Source organism: Bos grunniens, chromosome 20, assembly GCF_055505025.1.
Source record: "Bos grunniens cultivar Pamir isolate PY7600 chromosome 20, Bosgru_T2T1.0, whole genome shotgun sequence".
Taxonomy (NCBI): Eukaryota; Metazoa; Chordata; class Mammalia; order Artiodactyla; family Bovidae; genus Bos; species Bos grunniens.
This window is the reverse complement of record NC_141184.1, coordinates 48,457,411-48,472,613: the sequence shown is the minus strand read 5'-3', so window position 1 is coordinate 48,472,613 and position 15,203 is coordinate 48,457,411. Positions and strand designations below refer to the sequence as shown.

The 15,203-nt window shown below is 37.3% G+C and overlaps 1 protein-coding gene across 9 annotated transcripts in view; it reads right to left on the bottom strand.

Moving 5' to 3' along the window:
- Nucleotides 1–15,203, bottom strand: part of DDX4 (DEAD-box helicase 4) — a 66,604-nt gene that overhangs the window by 33,293 nt on the left and 18,108 nt on the right. For 5 of the 9 annotated variants that reach the window (XM_086361770.1, XM_086361763.1, XM_086361766.1 and 2 more), the window contains exons 4-6: nt 8,763–8,840; nt 3,391–3,468; nt 1,503–1,553 (exon numbers count right to left, since the gene is read on the bottom strand). In XM_086361770.1, the coding sequence (XP_086217896.1) occupies nt 1,503–1,553; nt 3,391–3,468; nt 8,763–8,840 (207 nt within the window). The remainder of the gene's footprint in view (nt 1–1,502; nt 1,554–3,390; nt 3,469–8,762; nt 8,841–15,203) is intronic. The other 4 variants (XM_086361767.1, XM_086361768.1, XM_086361771.1 and 1 more) reach the window with 1 other exon arrangement.

The window sequence follows — 15,203 nt, the reverse complement described above, 5'->3', positions numbered from 1 at the left end:
GGGAAAGTATTATTAATTATTGTAGTCTATCTTCTGCTAACAATACTCTATTCTCACCATTTTCTGTATTCCTCCAAACCAGAGTGTCAGTACCTTCAAACCACATAAATGTCTTTGATTTTAGCAGTGATCCAGTCTCAGGAATCCTTTTCCACTGTAAATACTTATTTGAGTCTGAATAAGTGCCTACATGCCCCAAATTGTATTTATATATAAAGTGAAATTTTGTTTCCTGACTTGTTCTACTATCCTCTTTTTCTTAAGGTAACACAGCATTCAAAAGTTGTACTTCATAGATTAGTTAAGATAGATGACAACAGCCCAGATTAGGAAGGCTGAATTCTTGGTTAAGGCTCTGCCTATACTGCTTTGGTCACAAAGAGTCGGACACAATTGAGCAACTGAACTGAACTGATACTGCTTTGGGGCTTCCGTGGTGGTTCAGATGGTAAAGAATCCGCCTGCAATAAGGGAGACCTAGGTTGGAAAGATCCTATGGAGAAGGGAATGGCTACCCACTCCAGTATTCTGGCCAGAAGAATTCATGGATGAAGCACAAGCTGGAATCAAGACAGCTGGGAGAAAAATCAATAACCTTGCCTATGCAGATGAAGCCACCCTTATGGCAGAAAGCCGAGAGGAACTAAAGAGCCTATTATTGAAAGTGAAAGAGAGTGAAAAAGCTGGCCTAAAACTCAACTTTCAAAAAATGAAGATCATGGTATCTGGTCCCATCACTTCATGGCAAATAGATGGGGAAACAATGGAAACAGTGACAAACTTTATTTTCTTGGGCTCTAAAATCACTGCAGATGGTGACTTCAGCCATGAAATTAAAAGACACTTACTCCTTGGAAGAAAAGCTATAACCAAGCTAGACAGCATATTAAAAAGCAGAGACATTACCTTGCTGACAAAGGTCCATCTAGTCAAAGCTACGGTTTCTCCATTAGTCATGTATGAATATGAGTTGGACCATAAATAAAGCTGAGTGCACCAAAGAATTGATGCTTTTGAACTGTGGTATTGGAGAAGACTCTTGAGAGTCCCTTGGACTGCAAGGAGACCAAACTAGTCAATCCTAAAGGAAGTCAGTTCTGAATGTTCATTGGAAGGACTGATGCTGAAGCTCCAATACTTTGGCCACCTGATGCAAAGAACTGACTCATTAGAAAAGACCCTGATGCTGAGAAAGATTGAAGGCAGGAGGAGAAGGGGACGACAGAGGATGAGATGGTTGGATAGCATCACTGACTGGATGGAAATGAGTTTTAGCAAGCTCTGGGAGTTGGTGATGGACAGGGAAGCCCAGCATGCTGCAGTGCATGGGGTCACAAAGAGCCAGACACGACTGAGCGACTGAACTGACTGATAGTTGCTTTATAAAACTGTGTTTAAATAAATCAGAGCTGGAACAGATTAAGATACTTAATTATATTTTCTCCTTAACATGTATTCTAGACACTAAATTCTTAAGTCACTACAAAAAACAGTGAACTTACCTCTCCAGAAACCAGAGCTATCACCTTCTTCAAACTTGTTATTTGAAAAACCTACACAAAACATAAAATTAAACTCGCAAATTTCTGAAAACAATTACCTAAATCAAATGACCAAAAACCAATTTCTTCTGCAGAAGAAAGAGAAACAGAGAAACACACACCTTACAGGGACTGACAGTTATGATGTCCCTTTAAAACTGTATAAATCACATACAACTATATATATAAATAGTGATGAGTGCATATGCATTGTATGCCAACTTCTGCCTTGTGTCAGTTTAAGATTAAAATACCAGCCAATCTTATATAACCTAAAATGTTACATATTCCTCCATATGTACATGAGTGAAACATGGGTATGCGTGTGCCTATCTCACTATAACCACTATGTACTTTCTATTCAAAATATCAAATTTTTATGAATTTTATGAATTATACTCTCATCTGCTGGAGGACAACTAAATTACAATCCAATATCATATCATTTTTCCCTTCTCAGTATCAAGGAGATTCTGCCAACTTCTGTTAATAAAATTTTAAAAACAATCTTTCACCAAAGTCTGCTTTCAAATTTCTCATTGAATAAAACCTTGTGTCTAGATCTATGCATCTCTGGAACATATAGATGTAGCTCTAAAGTTCACTTTAAAAGCATCCATCAGTAATATATCATACATTTTTAAAAATATTAGTCTTAATAAAATGATCTTTACTGAAGTGATACTCAGGGTACCTAGGTAACTACAAGTTACTCAGATAATGTAACTTAAATGTCAATATGCAATGTCTATCAATCATGATCTAATTTAAATAAAATATATTAAATTACAGCTTCAATAGTACAGAGACCAATCAATTACTCTTTGACAGACATTAAATTTATATGCAAGGTGTCTACATATTAAGTCATTTAACATCTCAGGCTCAACAAAATCTCATGTTCCAGCATTAAACTTCAGAGACATTTAATATATAATTAGCATATAAAAAAGTAAGTATCCATATATAGAGGCCATATGGCCTCTATATATGAATGGATAACACTTTTTCCTTAAGCAGATATATAATTTCAAAATAAAGACAGCCCCTACAAAAAGATTATATATAACAAAACAGATTTTTTGGTTATTTTATTCATTTAAATATTTGCAATCTTTGAAGTTGGTTCAGAAAAGGATTACATTCTACTGCCCTCTACAATTGCCCCTTTCCCTCCATACACCTTTCCCAGAAAAGTCAAGTGCTGAGTCTCCAAAATGCTTGAGAAGTCTTCCATCTACGTACTATTGGTTTTGATCTTAAACTCTATGTAAGTTCTACTTTATAGTTTTTAAATTTTTTTAGAAACAAAATGCAAATTCAAAACTTCTACTGGTTCTTTTGGAGAAGGAAATGGCAACCCATTCCAGTATTCTTGCCTGGAGAATCCCATGGACAGAGGAGCCTGGCAGGCTACAGTCCACGGGGTCGCAAGAGTCAGACACAACTTAGCGACTAAACCACCACCACTGGTTCTTTGTTCAAGTACAGATGGAAACTCAGGTTCACCCCTGGAAGTGTAAGATAGATCTCTTGTTGCAGAAGCAGGGCAAGGAAATCATGAGTACAGGAGAAAAGACGTGGGGTTCACCTGTGGGGTAAAGCAATTTGACGAGATGCTGCAGCAAGTAGCATGGCTATTAAAAGGGAAAACAAGAGAACTAAACAGAATAGCAAACACATCCAAAGCAGCATAAAGTGTTGCTCTAAACTATGATTAGGAAAGTGAAAGCACTCCCTTGTGATCTCCATAAATTCTTGGGAAAGGCACACACTTAAAAGGAAACAGAACTCAAAGACTATAAGATGTCACTTAAGTTTCAATTGAAAGACATCATAAGCAGATTACCTCTGTTTCCAAAACTCTTTCCAACTCCAAAACCACCCACTGTGGACGTATTCTCTCTTTTATTAGACTCACCAGGATCTGAAAAAGTTCAGATAAAATTAAAACTTTTTAAAGTATAAAATCAAGTGTGTCATCAATAACTAGGAATTAAATGAATCTGTGTGGTAAGGGAACTTACAAGGATGAGGAGAGAGTATTACAGGAACTTATAAAATTAAAATATACCTGCAACTTCTTTTTTAAAAATTCTTACATTATACCAAACTAAAAATGTAAATATACTATTGCTGAAATACAGCTCTCAACTAGTTGCTATTTTACTAGAGAACTTTAACCAGGAAATTCAACTCTACAATTGAACTCTATTCAACTCTGATTTTCTATATATTGAAACCTCACCTTGATAGATCCAGCTATTTAGATAGATCACATACCTCTATGTGAAAGTCACTGCTAATGAAAATTCTATACTCTTGTCCTTTAATTATTATTTATTCATTTTTAAAAAATATATTTATTATTTATTTGGCTGCACCAGGTCTTAGTTGCATCATGAGAACTCTTAGTTGCAGCATATGGGATCTAGTTCCCTGACCAAGCATCAAACCAGGGCCCCTGGTATTGGCAGCAGAGAGTCTTAAGTCACTGGACCACCAGGGAAGTCCCGATTCATTTTTCCAGTACTTAAATCACTCTCAATCTACTTTTTAAAATTAGAATTAAGAAAGAGCTATATAATAACAAAAAAATGCTAAGAATACCATTTCCTTTTATCTCCCACTCCTCCATAGTATTTCCCTATATCAACCTTCTTAGTTTTATATCCTGCCAGGAGCCAGCATATTGCATATTGAGTGCATATTGCATATTGAGTGCAGCACTTTCCACAGCATCATCTTTCAGGACCTGGAATAGCTCAACTGGAATTCTATCACTGCCGGGAGCCAGCATGAGGAACTCTGCCCATGACAAAGGTCATGAGGAAGGAGGCTCGGCATACGCAAAGGCGGGATCGAGCCTCAGGGGTCCCCCTGGAAATTTTCGAGCATTTACACCCAAAACCAGAGTCTGCCTACTTTCTGCTTTGTGCTTTCACCTACACCTCTGACTTTACAGGGGGCTGTCCCCCACTACCTCTCTGAAAAAAGAGTTAGCTTACAGCTCCAGTTAATAATTCCTGGGTGTGACAGTGTTTAACCTACAAACTCCTTTGGAAGTCCTCTAGCCTGCATGAATAGGTTTTTTCCGGCAACATGTGATTGTTCAGAGCCTCCCAACTGTGAGAGGCAGGAGATGTTCTAAACTGTCTAAACACAGATTCCTTTGAGTAGTTAAAAGATTGATTAGAAATTGTATTGGTGAAGGGTTTTTCACTTGTTGGGCCAATGTTTGCTGTTAAGTTTCCATATCCCTTACCTGCTGTGTCCCTGGCAGTGTATTGATTAATATAATTGGTATAAGTAGTAGCTTTAATGTTTGTAACCTGGGACCCTTGAGTTAATTCTTTTTCTTGTTATAGCCCACCACACCTTTGCTCTGTAGGAATGCAACTTTATCTAATGCTTTTGGAGGGTGGCTCCTGACCAGTCACCTTTAGAGAAAAATAAGTTTTCTGAAGAAAGGGTCTTAAAATGTTAACAGGCCTCCGGGCCAGAAGATGATGCAAATCACCTAAGCTTTTGCATATGATAAGTTCGCAGGAAGAAAGCCTGGCTTGCTGCATGACTCTACCCCTTCCCCCATTATCCTCTATGCATAACTTATAAAAACTACTTTGGAAAATAAAGTGCGGGCCTTGTTCACCGAAACTTGGTCTCACCATGTCGTTCTTTCTCTTACCTTCTGGCTGAATTATTCAGCCTCTTTTCTCCACTGAATTTCCTCACCGAGCTATCCTTATTCCATTACTCTTTATATCCTTAATTAAAGTTTAATTAAGCAGTTGTTTCCTGATCCTCGCCAACGCCGTCCCCGCTTCAAATTCCCTGGGTCCACCGGGGCTGGACCCCGGCAATATCCCACTATATAACTCTGAGATATTGGGGGCAGGAGGAGAAGGGGATGACAGAGGATGAGATGGCTGGATGGCATCACTGACTCGATGGACGTGAGTCTCAGTGAACTCCGGGAGCTGGTGATGGACAGGGAGGCCTGGTGTGCTGTGATTCATGGGGTCGCAAAGAGTCGGACACGACTGAGCGACTGAACTGAACTGACTGATACAACTCTGAACACCCAACATTTTAACTCGTAAAACAACTTCCCATACTCCACACTGTGAACTTCTAATATATTCTATTTCCTACATGCTATTCCTTCAGCATGACATTCCTTGCTTTCCTATTTTTCCTAGCAAAATTCTTTTCACTCTTCAAAAGCCTGATTCAAAACCCACCTCTTCTGTGAAGTCCTCCTTCAGTCCTCCAACTGTAATCAATTCATCAATCACATTCCCACAGCATATTATGTGTATCTCTTTTTAAGCAATATTTCTTTCCATGTGCTTCTCTACCACTAAATTAAGAATTTTGAGGGCAGAGTTTCTATGCTAAGCAGCACAGTTATTTAAAACATAAACTTAAGCACCCAAAACATTATAAATAGCCACTTTAAATTATCACTGGGATAATTATCATTATCTTGTTATTTTCACAAATTATCTTCCCTACATCTGTAATATCCTAATACAGAGGAGCTAAGAGATCTGTGAAACTCCTAATGCCACATGTAAAACTGTGTATATGCAACTATCAGTATTTTTATCAGATGCTAAAAAAGCATGTGATTCAGAAAGCTAAGGCTTTTCAGGCCATACTTCACAGAAGATAAAAAGCTAGTCAATATATATGTTAGGTAATTAAAAGTCAATTTTAGAACCACGTTACTAGATATATCCAAGTTGTGAAAAAAAATACCATAGAGATTGAAACGAACTAGAATGTTAAACTGAATCATTTGGGATAGGTGTGGTTCTTCTATAAATTTCCAGGATTATATGCAGTATTAAAGATAACTTTTTTCTTTTCTTAAATATTATCGGAGTACAGTTAATTTACAATTTTGTGTTAGTTTCAGGTATACAAAGTGATTCAGTTTACATATACATATATTCATCCTTTTTCAGATTTTTCAAAAATAACTTTTTAAAGTATCAATGTTCACAGAGAGTTTTGATCAGAAATTTAATGTATTTAAATCTACAATATAACAATTCATAGTAAAATCTCAGTGATGGTTTTCTCATTTAAAAAGGCTCTATTCAACAATGTTTAGAAGTCTGTATCAAAAAATATCATTCTAAATTAGGATTTTAAAATATATCCAAATATTAAGTAGTTCCCTGAGTGTCATATTAAGGTATTTGTTACTTCTTAGTAGTAGCAAACAAAATACACACTTGACTCTCTAAGTACAACTACATGGTCCAAAACATTAATGCTTCTTACTTAATATGCAGGCTTAAAAACAAAAAAATATATATGTATCTTCAACAAATTTCATTAGTAGAATATGTCAAAGCATAAAATTCACACTTATGTTAACTCTATCTTAAAAAATTAAGTTTTCCAAGTAGCAAATGAAATACCATAGACCAACTTTCAGTTGCCAATGAATAAAAATATATAGAAATACCAAAGTTTTTCAAAAACTAACATTTAATAAATTCAAGAATAAGTATCATGTATATTTAAAACTATTAACCTTAGCTTACGGCATCCCATAAAAGAAATTTATTTAAAAATTCATATGACCATTTGAGGTTCTAATAATATTTTGTTGCACTATACTAAAATACAGTGAGAATATTTTCAGCATTTTAACAACAAATCTAAAAATGGAATGGAGGAAAGTATTTTGCTGGGTCATTTTCTGTCAAATCTAGTGCTGGTTGTTCTAAAAGTGACAATAAAAACTTTGAATTTTGAAAAAACAACCTCTTAATACTAGCGAGCTAACAGAACTGTTTCACATACTGCATTTTCATGAGAAACATAAAACTTAAGAAAGAGGTCCTTCACATTCTAGTCTCTGGAGTTTCTCTCATTCCTCCCATGCCAAATGGGAACAAAAACCATCAACACATTAAGCAGAAGCTCTAGGAAGCTGCTCTAGGAAGCAACTCTCTTTAATCAATCTACCCATCTAATCAATTCAACTATTTTCTACTATCTTAAAAAGTAAAACAGTGAAAAGAATACTGGTATTGAAAAAAAAATTCATCATCCCAACAAAGTCTACTATACACTAAGTTATATCAGATTTACCTTGCACTAAACTGCCTCTTGAGAAACCTATATGCAGGTCAGGAAGCAACAGTTAAAACTGGACATGGAACAACAGACTGGTTCCAAATAGGAAAAGGAGTACATCAAGGCTGTATATCGTCACCCTGGTTGTTTAACTTATATGCAGAGTACATCATGAGAAACGCTGGACTGGAAGAAACACAAGCTGGAATCAAGATTGCCGGGAGAAATATCAATAACCTCAGATATGCAGATGACACCACCCTTATGGCAGAAAGTGAAGAGGAACTCAAAAGCCTCTTGATGAAAGTGAAGCCTCTTGATGAAAGTGGAAGAGGAGAGTGAAAAGTTGGCATAAAGCTCAACATTCAGAAAACTAAGATCATGGCATCTGGTCCCATCACTTCATGGGAAATAGATGGGGAAACAGTGGAAACAGTGGCAGACTTTATTTCTGGGGGTTCCAAAATCACTGCAGATGGTGACTGCAGCTGTGAAATTAAAAGACACTTACTCCTTGGAAGGAAAGTTATGACCAACCTAGATAGCATATTCAAAAGCAGAGACATTACTTTGCCAACAAAGGCAAAGGCTTTGGTTTAGTCAAGGCTATGGTTTTTCCAGTGGTCATGTATGGATGTGAGAGTTGGACTGTGAAGAAAGCTGAGAGCCAAAGAATTAATGCTTTTGAACTGTGGTGTTGGAGAAGACTCTTGAGAGTCCCTGGGACTGCAAGGAGATCCAACCAGTCCATCCTAAAGGAGATCAGCCCTGGGTGTTCTTTGGAAGGAATGATGTTGAAGCTGAAACTCCAGTACTTTGGCCACCTCATGCGAAGAGCTGACTCATTGGCAAAGACCCTGATGCTGGGAGGGATTGCGGGCAGGAGGAGAAGGTGACGACAGAGGATGAAATGGCTGGATGGCATCACCGACTCGATGGACATGAGTTTGGGTAAACTCCAGGAGTTGGTGATGGACAGGAAGGCCTGGCGTGCTGCGATTCATGGGGTCGCAAAGAGTCAGGACACGACTGAGTGACTGAACTGAACTGAAACAACCATAAAAGCCTCTATTCATTCCACTATTCAGCTATTATAATAGATGATTAAAGAAAGATACTTACCTCTGTTTCCCAAACTCCTCCCAGAGGCAAATCCACTTCTCATGAAATGATCTCTTCGAGATGATCCATCACCCATTTCTAAAGTAAGTAACATGTGAAGCAAGTCAAAATAACAAAAAACTATCCTGGTGGTAAGTAAGCTTTAAACCATCTAAATGTGCCGTGCACATGGCATAGGAGGAATTTTACATAGCAATAAGAAAGATGAGTAGACTAGTAGAAAAATGGGCTATAAGAATAGGTAGTCCTCCAAAAGAAAAAAAATGCTGACTCTCAGTCATAATTAAAGACACTGAAAATCAAAAGAAGAATGTACTTTTCCCAACCATGACTGACTTGAACAGTTTGCTAATACAAATCTAGCAGAAGACCTAAATGGGCTTTCCTCATAGCTATGTTGGTAAAGAGTCTGCCTGCAATGAAGGAGACCTAGGTTAGATCTCTGGGCTGGGAAGATCCTCTGAAGAAATAAATGGCAACCTATTTCAGTATTCTTGCCTGGAGAATACCATGGACAGGTTACAGCCCATGGGGTTGCAAGAGTTGGACATGACTTGGACATGACTTAGTGACTAAACCACCACCAGAAGACCAGACATTTCTCCAAAGACAACATACAGATGGCCAACAAACACATGAAAAGATGCTCAGCATCACTAATTATTAGAGAAATGCTAATCAAAACTACAATGAGGTATCATCTCATGCAAGTCAGGATGGCCAACATCAAAAAGTCTACAAACAACAAATACTGGAGAGTGTGGGGAGAAAAGAGATCCTCTTACACTGTTGGTGGGAAGGTAAATTGATACAGGCACTATGGAGAACAATATGGAGGTTCCTAAAAACTACTAAAAACATAAGGACCATATGAGCCAGCAATCCCAACACTAGGCATACACCCAGAGAAAAACATAATTCATAAGGACACATGCACCCCAATGTTCACTGCAGCACTATTTACAAAAGCCAGGACAGGGAAGCAAGCAAAAGTTCCATCAACAGAGGAAATGAATAAAGAAGATGTGGTACACACAGACAATAGAATATTACTCGGCCATAAAAAGGAATGAAATTGGGTCACTTGTAGAGACATGGATGTACCTAGAGACTGTCATAGAGAATGAATAGTCATAAAAACAAATATCATATATTAATGCATAAATGTGGAATCTAGAAAAATGGTATAGATGAACCTATTTGCAAAGCAGAAATAGAGACACAAACATAGAAAACAAATATATGGATACCAAGAGGCAGGGGTGGGGGGAAGGATGAACTGAAGACTGGGATTCATGTATATATACTATTGATGCTATGTGTAAAATAGGTAACTAATGAAAATCCTACTATATAGCATAGGGAACTCATTGCTCTATGGAAAGGAAATCCAAACAAGTGGAAATATATATATATATAACTGGTTCACTTCACTGTACAGTAGAAACTAACATAACATTGTAAAGCAACTATATTCCAATAAATATTTTTTTTAATACCAAGACTAGTCAAGGACATAGGGAAACAAGCAGAATCATATACAACACTGAAACTATAAACTAGATCAATCTTGATCCTAATTTTAAAAGAAAATACTTTTTGAAAATATACTAGTATAATTTTTCCTGTGGATATACTCACACGGTAACACAGATACACATAAAAATGTTTTGATAAGCACTGTCTATAACAGCCAAGAAAAACAGTCAAAGGAGAACAGATAAATTACAATCATCCACAGAACACTGTAAAAATCCACAGAACTAAAAACATCAAACAAGTGACATTCTTCAATAGAATGTTCATAAAAACCAACCACATGGAAGGCCAAAATGTAAATTCAACAATTTCAAACACCAGTATCACATACACAAAATTCTGTAATTGCAATGCAATCAAATTAAAAGTTACTAGAAGACAAATACTGTATATTTTTGCTTATATGTGGAATCTAAAAAATAAAACATGTCCACAGATATACAAAAACAGAAAAGATGAACAGATATAGAAAACGAAGTAGTGGTTTGCCACATGGGAGAAGGGTGAGGAAGGTATGAAATAGGTGAAGGGGAGGTAAGAGGTACAAACTACTAGTTATAAGGAACTACAGGGATGTAATATACAGCACAAGGAATATAGTCAATATTTTATACTAACTCTGTATGGTGTATAGTCTATAAAAATAGCAAATCACTATATATACTGAAAATTAATATGATAGTGTAACTCAATTATACAATTTTAAAATTCTCTTACATTTGGAAATATATTTTTAAAACACTTCTATACAAAACAGTTCAAAGAAGAAAAATTACAATGGAACTTTAGAAATACTTAGAATTGTATGATAAAATGATATATATCAGAAATTAAATTTTTATACAATAAGAACTGAAAATTAATTAGGTAAACATCCATCTCAACTAGTAAGAACGTTAGAAAAACAACAAAATAAATCACACAAGAATAAAGGAGAAAAAAAGGAGGTAAGAGCAGACCTCCCTGGTGGCTCAGTGGTAAAGAATCCACTAATGCAGGAGACACAGGTTCAATCCCTGGTTCAGGAAGATCCCACATGAGGGGGGACAACTAAGCCTGTGCGCCACAACTACTGAGCCAGCTCTAGAGCCCATGAGTTGCAACTACTGAAGCCCATGCATCAACAGCCTGTGGTCCACAACAAGAGAAACCACTGGAATGAGAAGCCCATGCACTGCATCAAGAGTAGCCCCCACTTACCACAAGTGGAGAAGGCCTGTGCAGAGCAATGAAGACCCAGTACAGCCATAAATAAATAAAAATAAATATATCTTTAAAAAAATGTTAAAAACAACAAATAATGCAAGAGGAAACAGAAATATAATAGTGGCTCAATGAAGCCAAAACCTAGTTCTTTTAAGAAACCAATGAGACACTCCAGGACAAAGGACGGAAAGTACGGAGATGGAAAAAGGTATTTCATGCAAATGAAAATGACAATAAAGTGGGGGATGCAACACTCATATAAACAAAACAGATATCCAAACAAAAGCCATAAAAAGGCTAAAGAAAGACACTACATAATGATAAAAGAATCAATACATGAAGAGGATATTACATTCAATGACACATATGCACTCAATATAGGAGCATCTAAATTTATATAAATATATACATATTTATAAATATAAATTTTTATATTTAAAATTATATTTAAATATTTAAAATACTTATAAATGTAAAAACATATAAGTATATAAAAATATTATACTCTTTGCAGACAAACATGGAGAACTCTATACAGTCAGCAAAAACAAGACCAGGAGCTGACTGTGGCTCAGATCATAAACTTGTTACTGCCAAATTCAGACTGAAACTGAAGAAAGCAGGGAAAACCACTAGAGCCTTCAGGTATGACCTAAATAAAATCCCTTATGATTATAGAGTGGAAGTGAGAAATACATTCAAGGGATTAGATCTAACGGAGTGCCTGAAGAACTATGGATGGAGGTTCCTGACATAGTACAAAAGGCAGTGATCAAGACCATCTCCAAGAAAAAGAAATGGAAAAAGGCAAAATGGTTGTCTTAGGAGGCCTTACAAATAGCTGAGAAGAGAAGTGAAAGAAAAAGGAGAAAAGGAAAGATAAACCCATTTGAATGCAGAGTTCCAAAGAATAGCACAGAGAGAGAAGAAAGCCTTCCTCAGTGATCAGTGCAAAGAGATAGAGGAAAACAATAGAATGGGAAAGTCTAGAGATCTCTTCAAGAAAATGAGTGATACTAAAGGGAACAGTTCATGCAAAGATGGGCTCGATAAAGGACAGAAATAGTATGGACCTAAAAGAAGCAGAGATATTAAGAAGAGGTGGCAAATACACAGAACTATATACAAAAAAGATCTTCACGACCCAGATAATCACGATGGTGTAATCACTCACCTAGAGCCAGACATCCTGGAACGTGAAGTCAAGTGGGCCTTAGGAAGCATCACTATGAACAAAGCTAGTAGAGGTGATGGAATTCCAATTGAGCTATTTAAAATCCTAAAAGATGATGCTGTGAAAAGTGTTGCACTCAACATGCCAGCAAATTTTGAAGACTCAGCAGTGGCCACAGGACTGGAAAAGGTCAATTTTCATTCCAATCCACAAGAAAGGCAATACCAAAGAATGTTCAAACTACTGCACAACTGCACTCATCTCACATGCTAGCAAAGTAATGCTCAAAATTCTCCAAGCCAGGCTTCAACAGTACATGAACCATGAACTTACAGATGTTCAAGCTGGATTTAGAAAAGGCAGAGGGACCCAAGATCAAATTGCCAATATTCAAATTGCCAATAACTCAAGATCATTGAAAAAGCATGTGAGTTCAAGAAAAATATCTACTTCTGCTTTATTGACTAGGCCAAAGCCTTTGACTGTGTAGATCTCAACAAACTATGGAAAATTCTTAATGAGATGGGAATACCAGACCACCTGACCTGTCTCCTGAGAAATCTATTTCCAGGTCAAGAAGCAACAATTAGAACTGGACATGGAACAAAAGACTGGTTCCAAATAGGAAAAAGAGTACATCAAGGCTGTATATTGTCACCCTGCTTATTTAACTTATATGCAGAGTACATCATGCGAAATGCCAGGCTGGATGAAGCACAGGCTGGAATCAAGATTGCCAGGAGAAATATCAATAACCTAAGACATGCAGATGACACCACGCTTATGGCAGGAAGCAAAGAAGAACTAAAGAGCCTCTTGATGAGAATCAAAGAGGACAGTGGAAAAAGTGGCTTCAAATTCAATATTCAGAAAACGAAGACCATGGCATCCAGTCCCATCACTTCATGGCAAATAGACGGGGAAATAATGGAAACACTGACAGCCTTTATTTTGGGGGGCTCCAAAATCATGGCAGATGGTGACTGAAGCCATGAAATGAAAAAATGTTTGTTTCTTGGAAGAAAAGCCAATGACCAACCTAGACAGCATATTAAAAAGCAGAGACATTAATTTGCCAACAAAAGTCCATCTAGTCAAAGCTATGGTTTTTCCAGCAGTCATGTATGGATGTAAGAGCTGGGCTATAAAGAAAGCTGAGTGCCGAAGAATTGATGTTTTTGAACTGGGGTTTTGGAGAAGACTCTTCAGAGTCCCTTGGACTACAAGGAGATCCAACCAGTCAATCCTAATGGAAAGCATTCCTGAATATTCATTGGAAGGATGCTGAAGCTGAAACTCCAATACTTTGGCCACTTGATGCGAAGAACTGACATTTGAAAAGATCCTGATGCTGAGCAAGATTGAAGACAGGAGGAGAAGGGTATGACAGAGGATGAGATGGTTGGATGGGATCACTGATCGATGGACATGACTTTGAGTAAGGTCTGGGAGTTGGTGATGGACAGGGAAGCCTGGCATGCTGCAGTCCATGGGGTCACAAAGAGTCGGACACAACTCAGCAGCAACTGAACTGAACTGAAATATAGAAAACAAATACTAACAGACCTAAAGGGAGAAATGGATCGGAATACAATAATAGAGACTTTAACACCTCACTGACATCAGTAGACAAATCTTCCAGACAGAAAATCAATAAGGCAACAGAGATCCTAAATGACGTATTAGAACAGTTAGACTTAATTGGTATTTTCAGGACATTCATGCTCAGACTCTTTGTGAGTCTGACACCACAGTTCAAAAGCATCAATCCTTGGCGCTAAGCTTTCTTTATGGTCCAACTCTCACATCCATACATGACTACTGGAAAAACCATGGCTCTGACTAGACAGACCTTTGCTGGCAAAGTAATGTCTCTGCTTTTTAATATGCTGTCTAGGTTGGTCATAACTTTCCTTCCAAGGAGCAAGCGTCTCTTTTAATTCATGGCTTCAGTCACCATCTGCAGTGATTTTGGAGCCCCCCAAAATAAAGGCTCTCACTGTTTCCACTGTTTTCCCATCTATTTGCCATGAAGTGATGGGACTGGATGCCATGATCTTCGTTTTCTGAATATTGAGTTTTAAGCCAACTTTTTCACTCTCCTCTTTCACTTTCAAGAGGCTCTTTAGTTCTTTGCTTTCTGCCATAAGGTTGTGTCATCTGCATATCTGAGGTTATTGATATTTCTCCTGGCAATCTTGATTCCAGCTTGTGCTTCATCCAGCTTGGCATTTCACATGATGTACTCTGCATATAAATTAAATAAGCAGGGTGTAAGTTAAATAAGCAGGGTGTAAGTTAAATAAGCAGGGTGACAATATACAGCCTTGACGTACTCCTTTCCTGATTTGAAATCAGTCACATTACATCCCCCAAATACACATACTACACATTCTTTTCAATTACACATCATTTTCAATTAAAACATTCTCTAGGTTAGACCCATAGTAGGCCACCTCATGCGAAGAGTTGACTCATTGGAAAAGACTCTGATGCTGGGAGGGATTGGGGGCAGGAGGAGA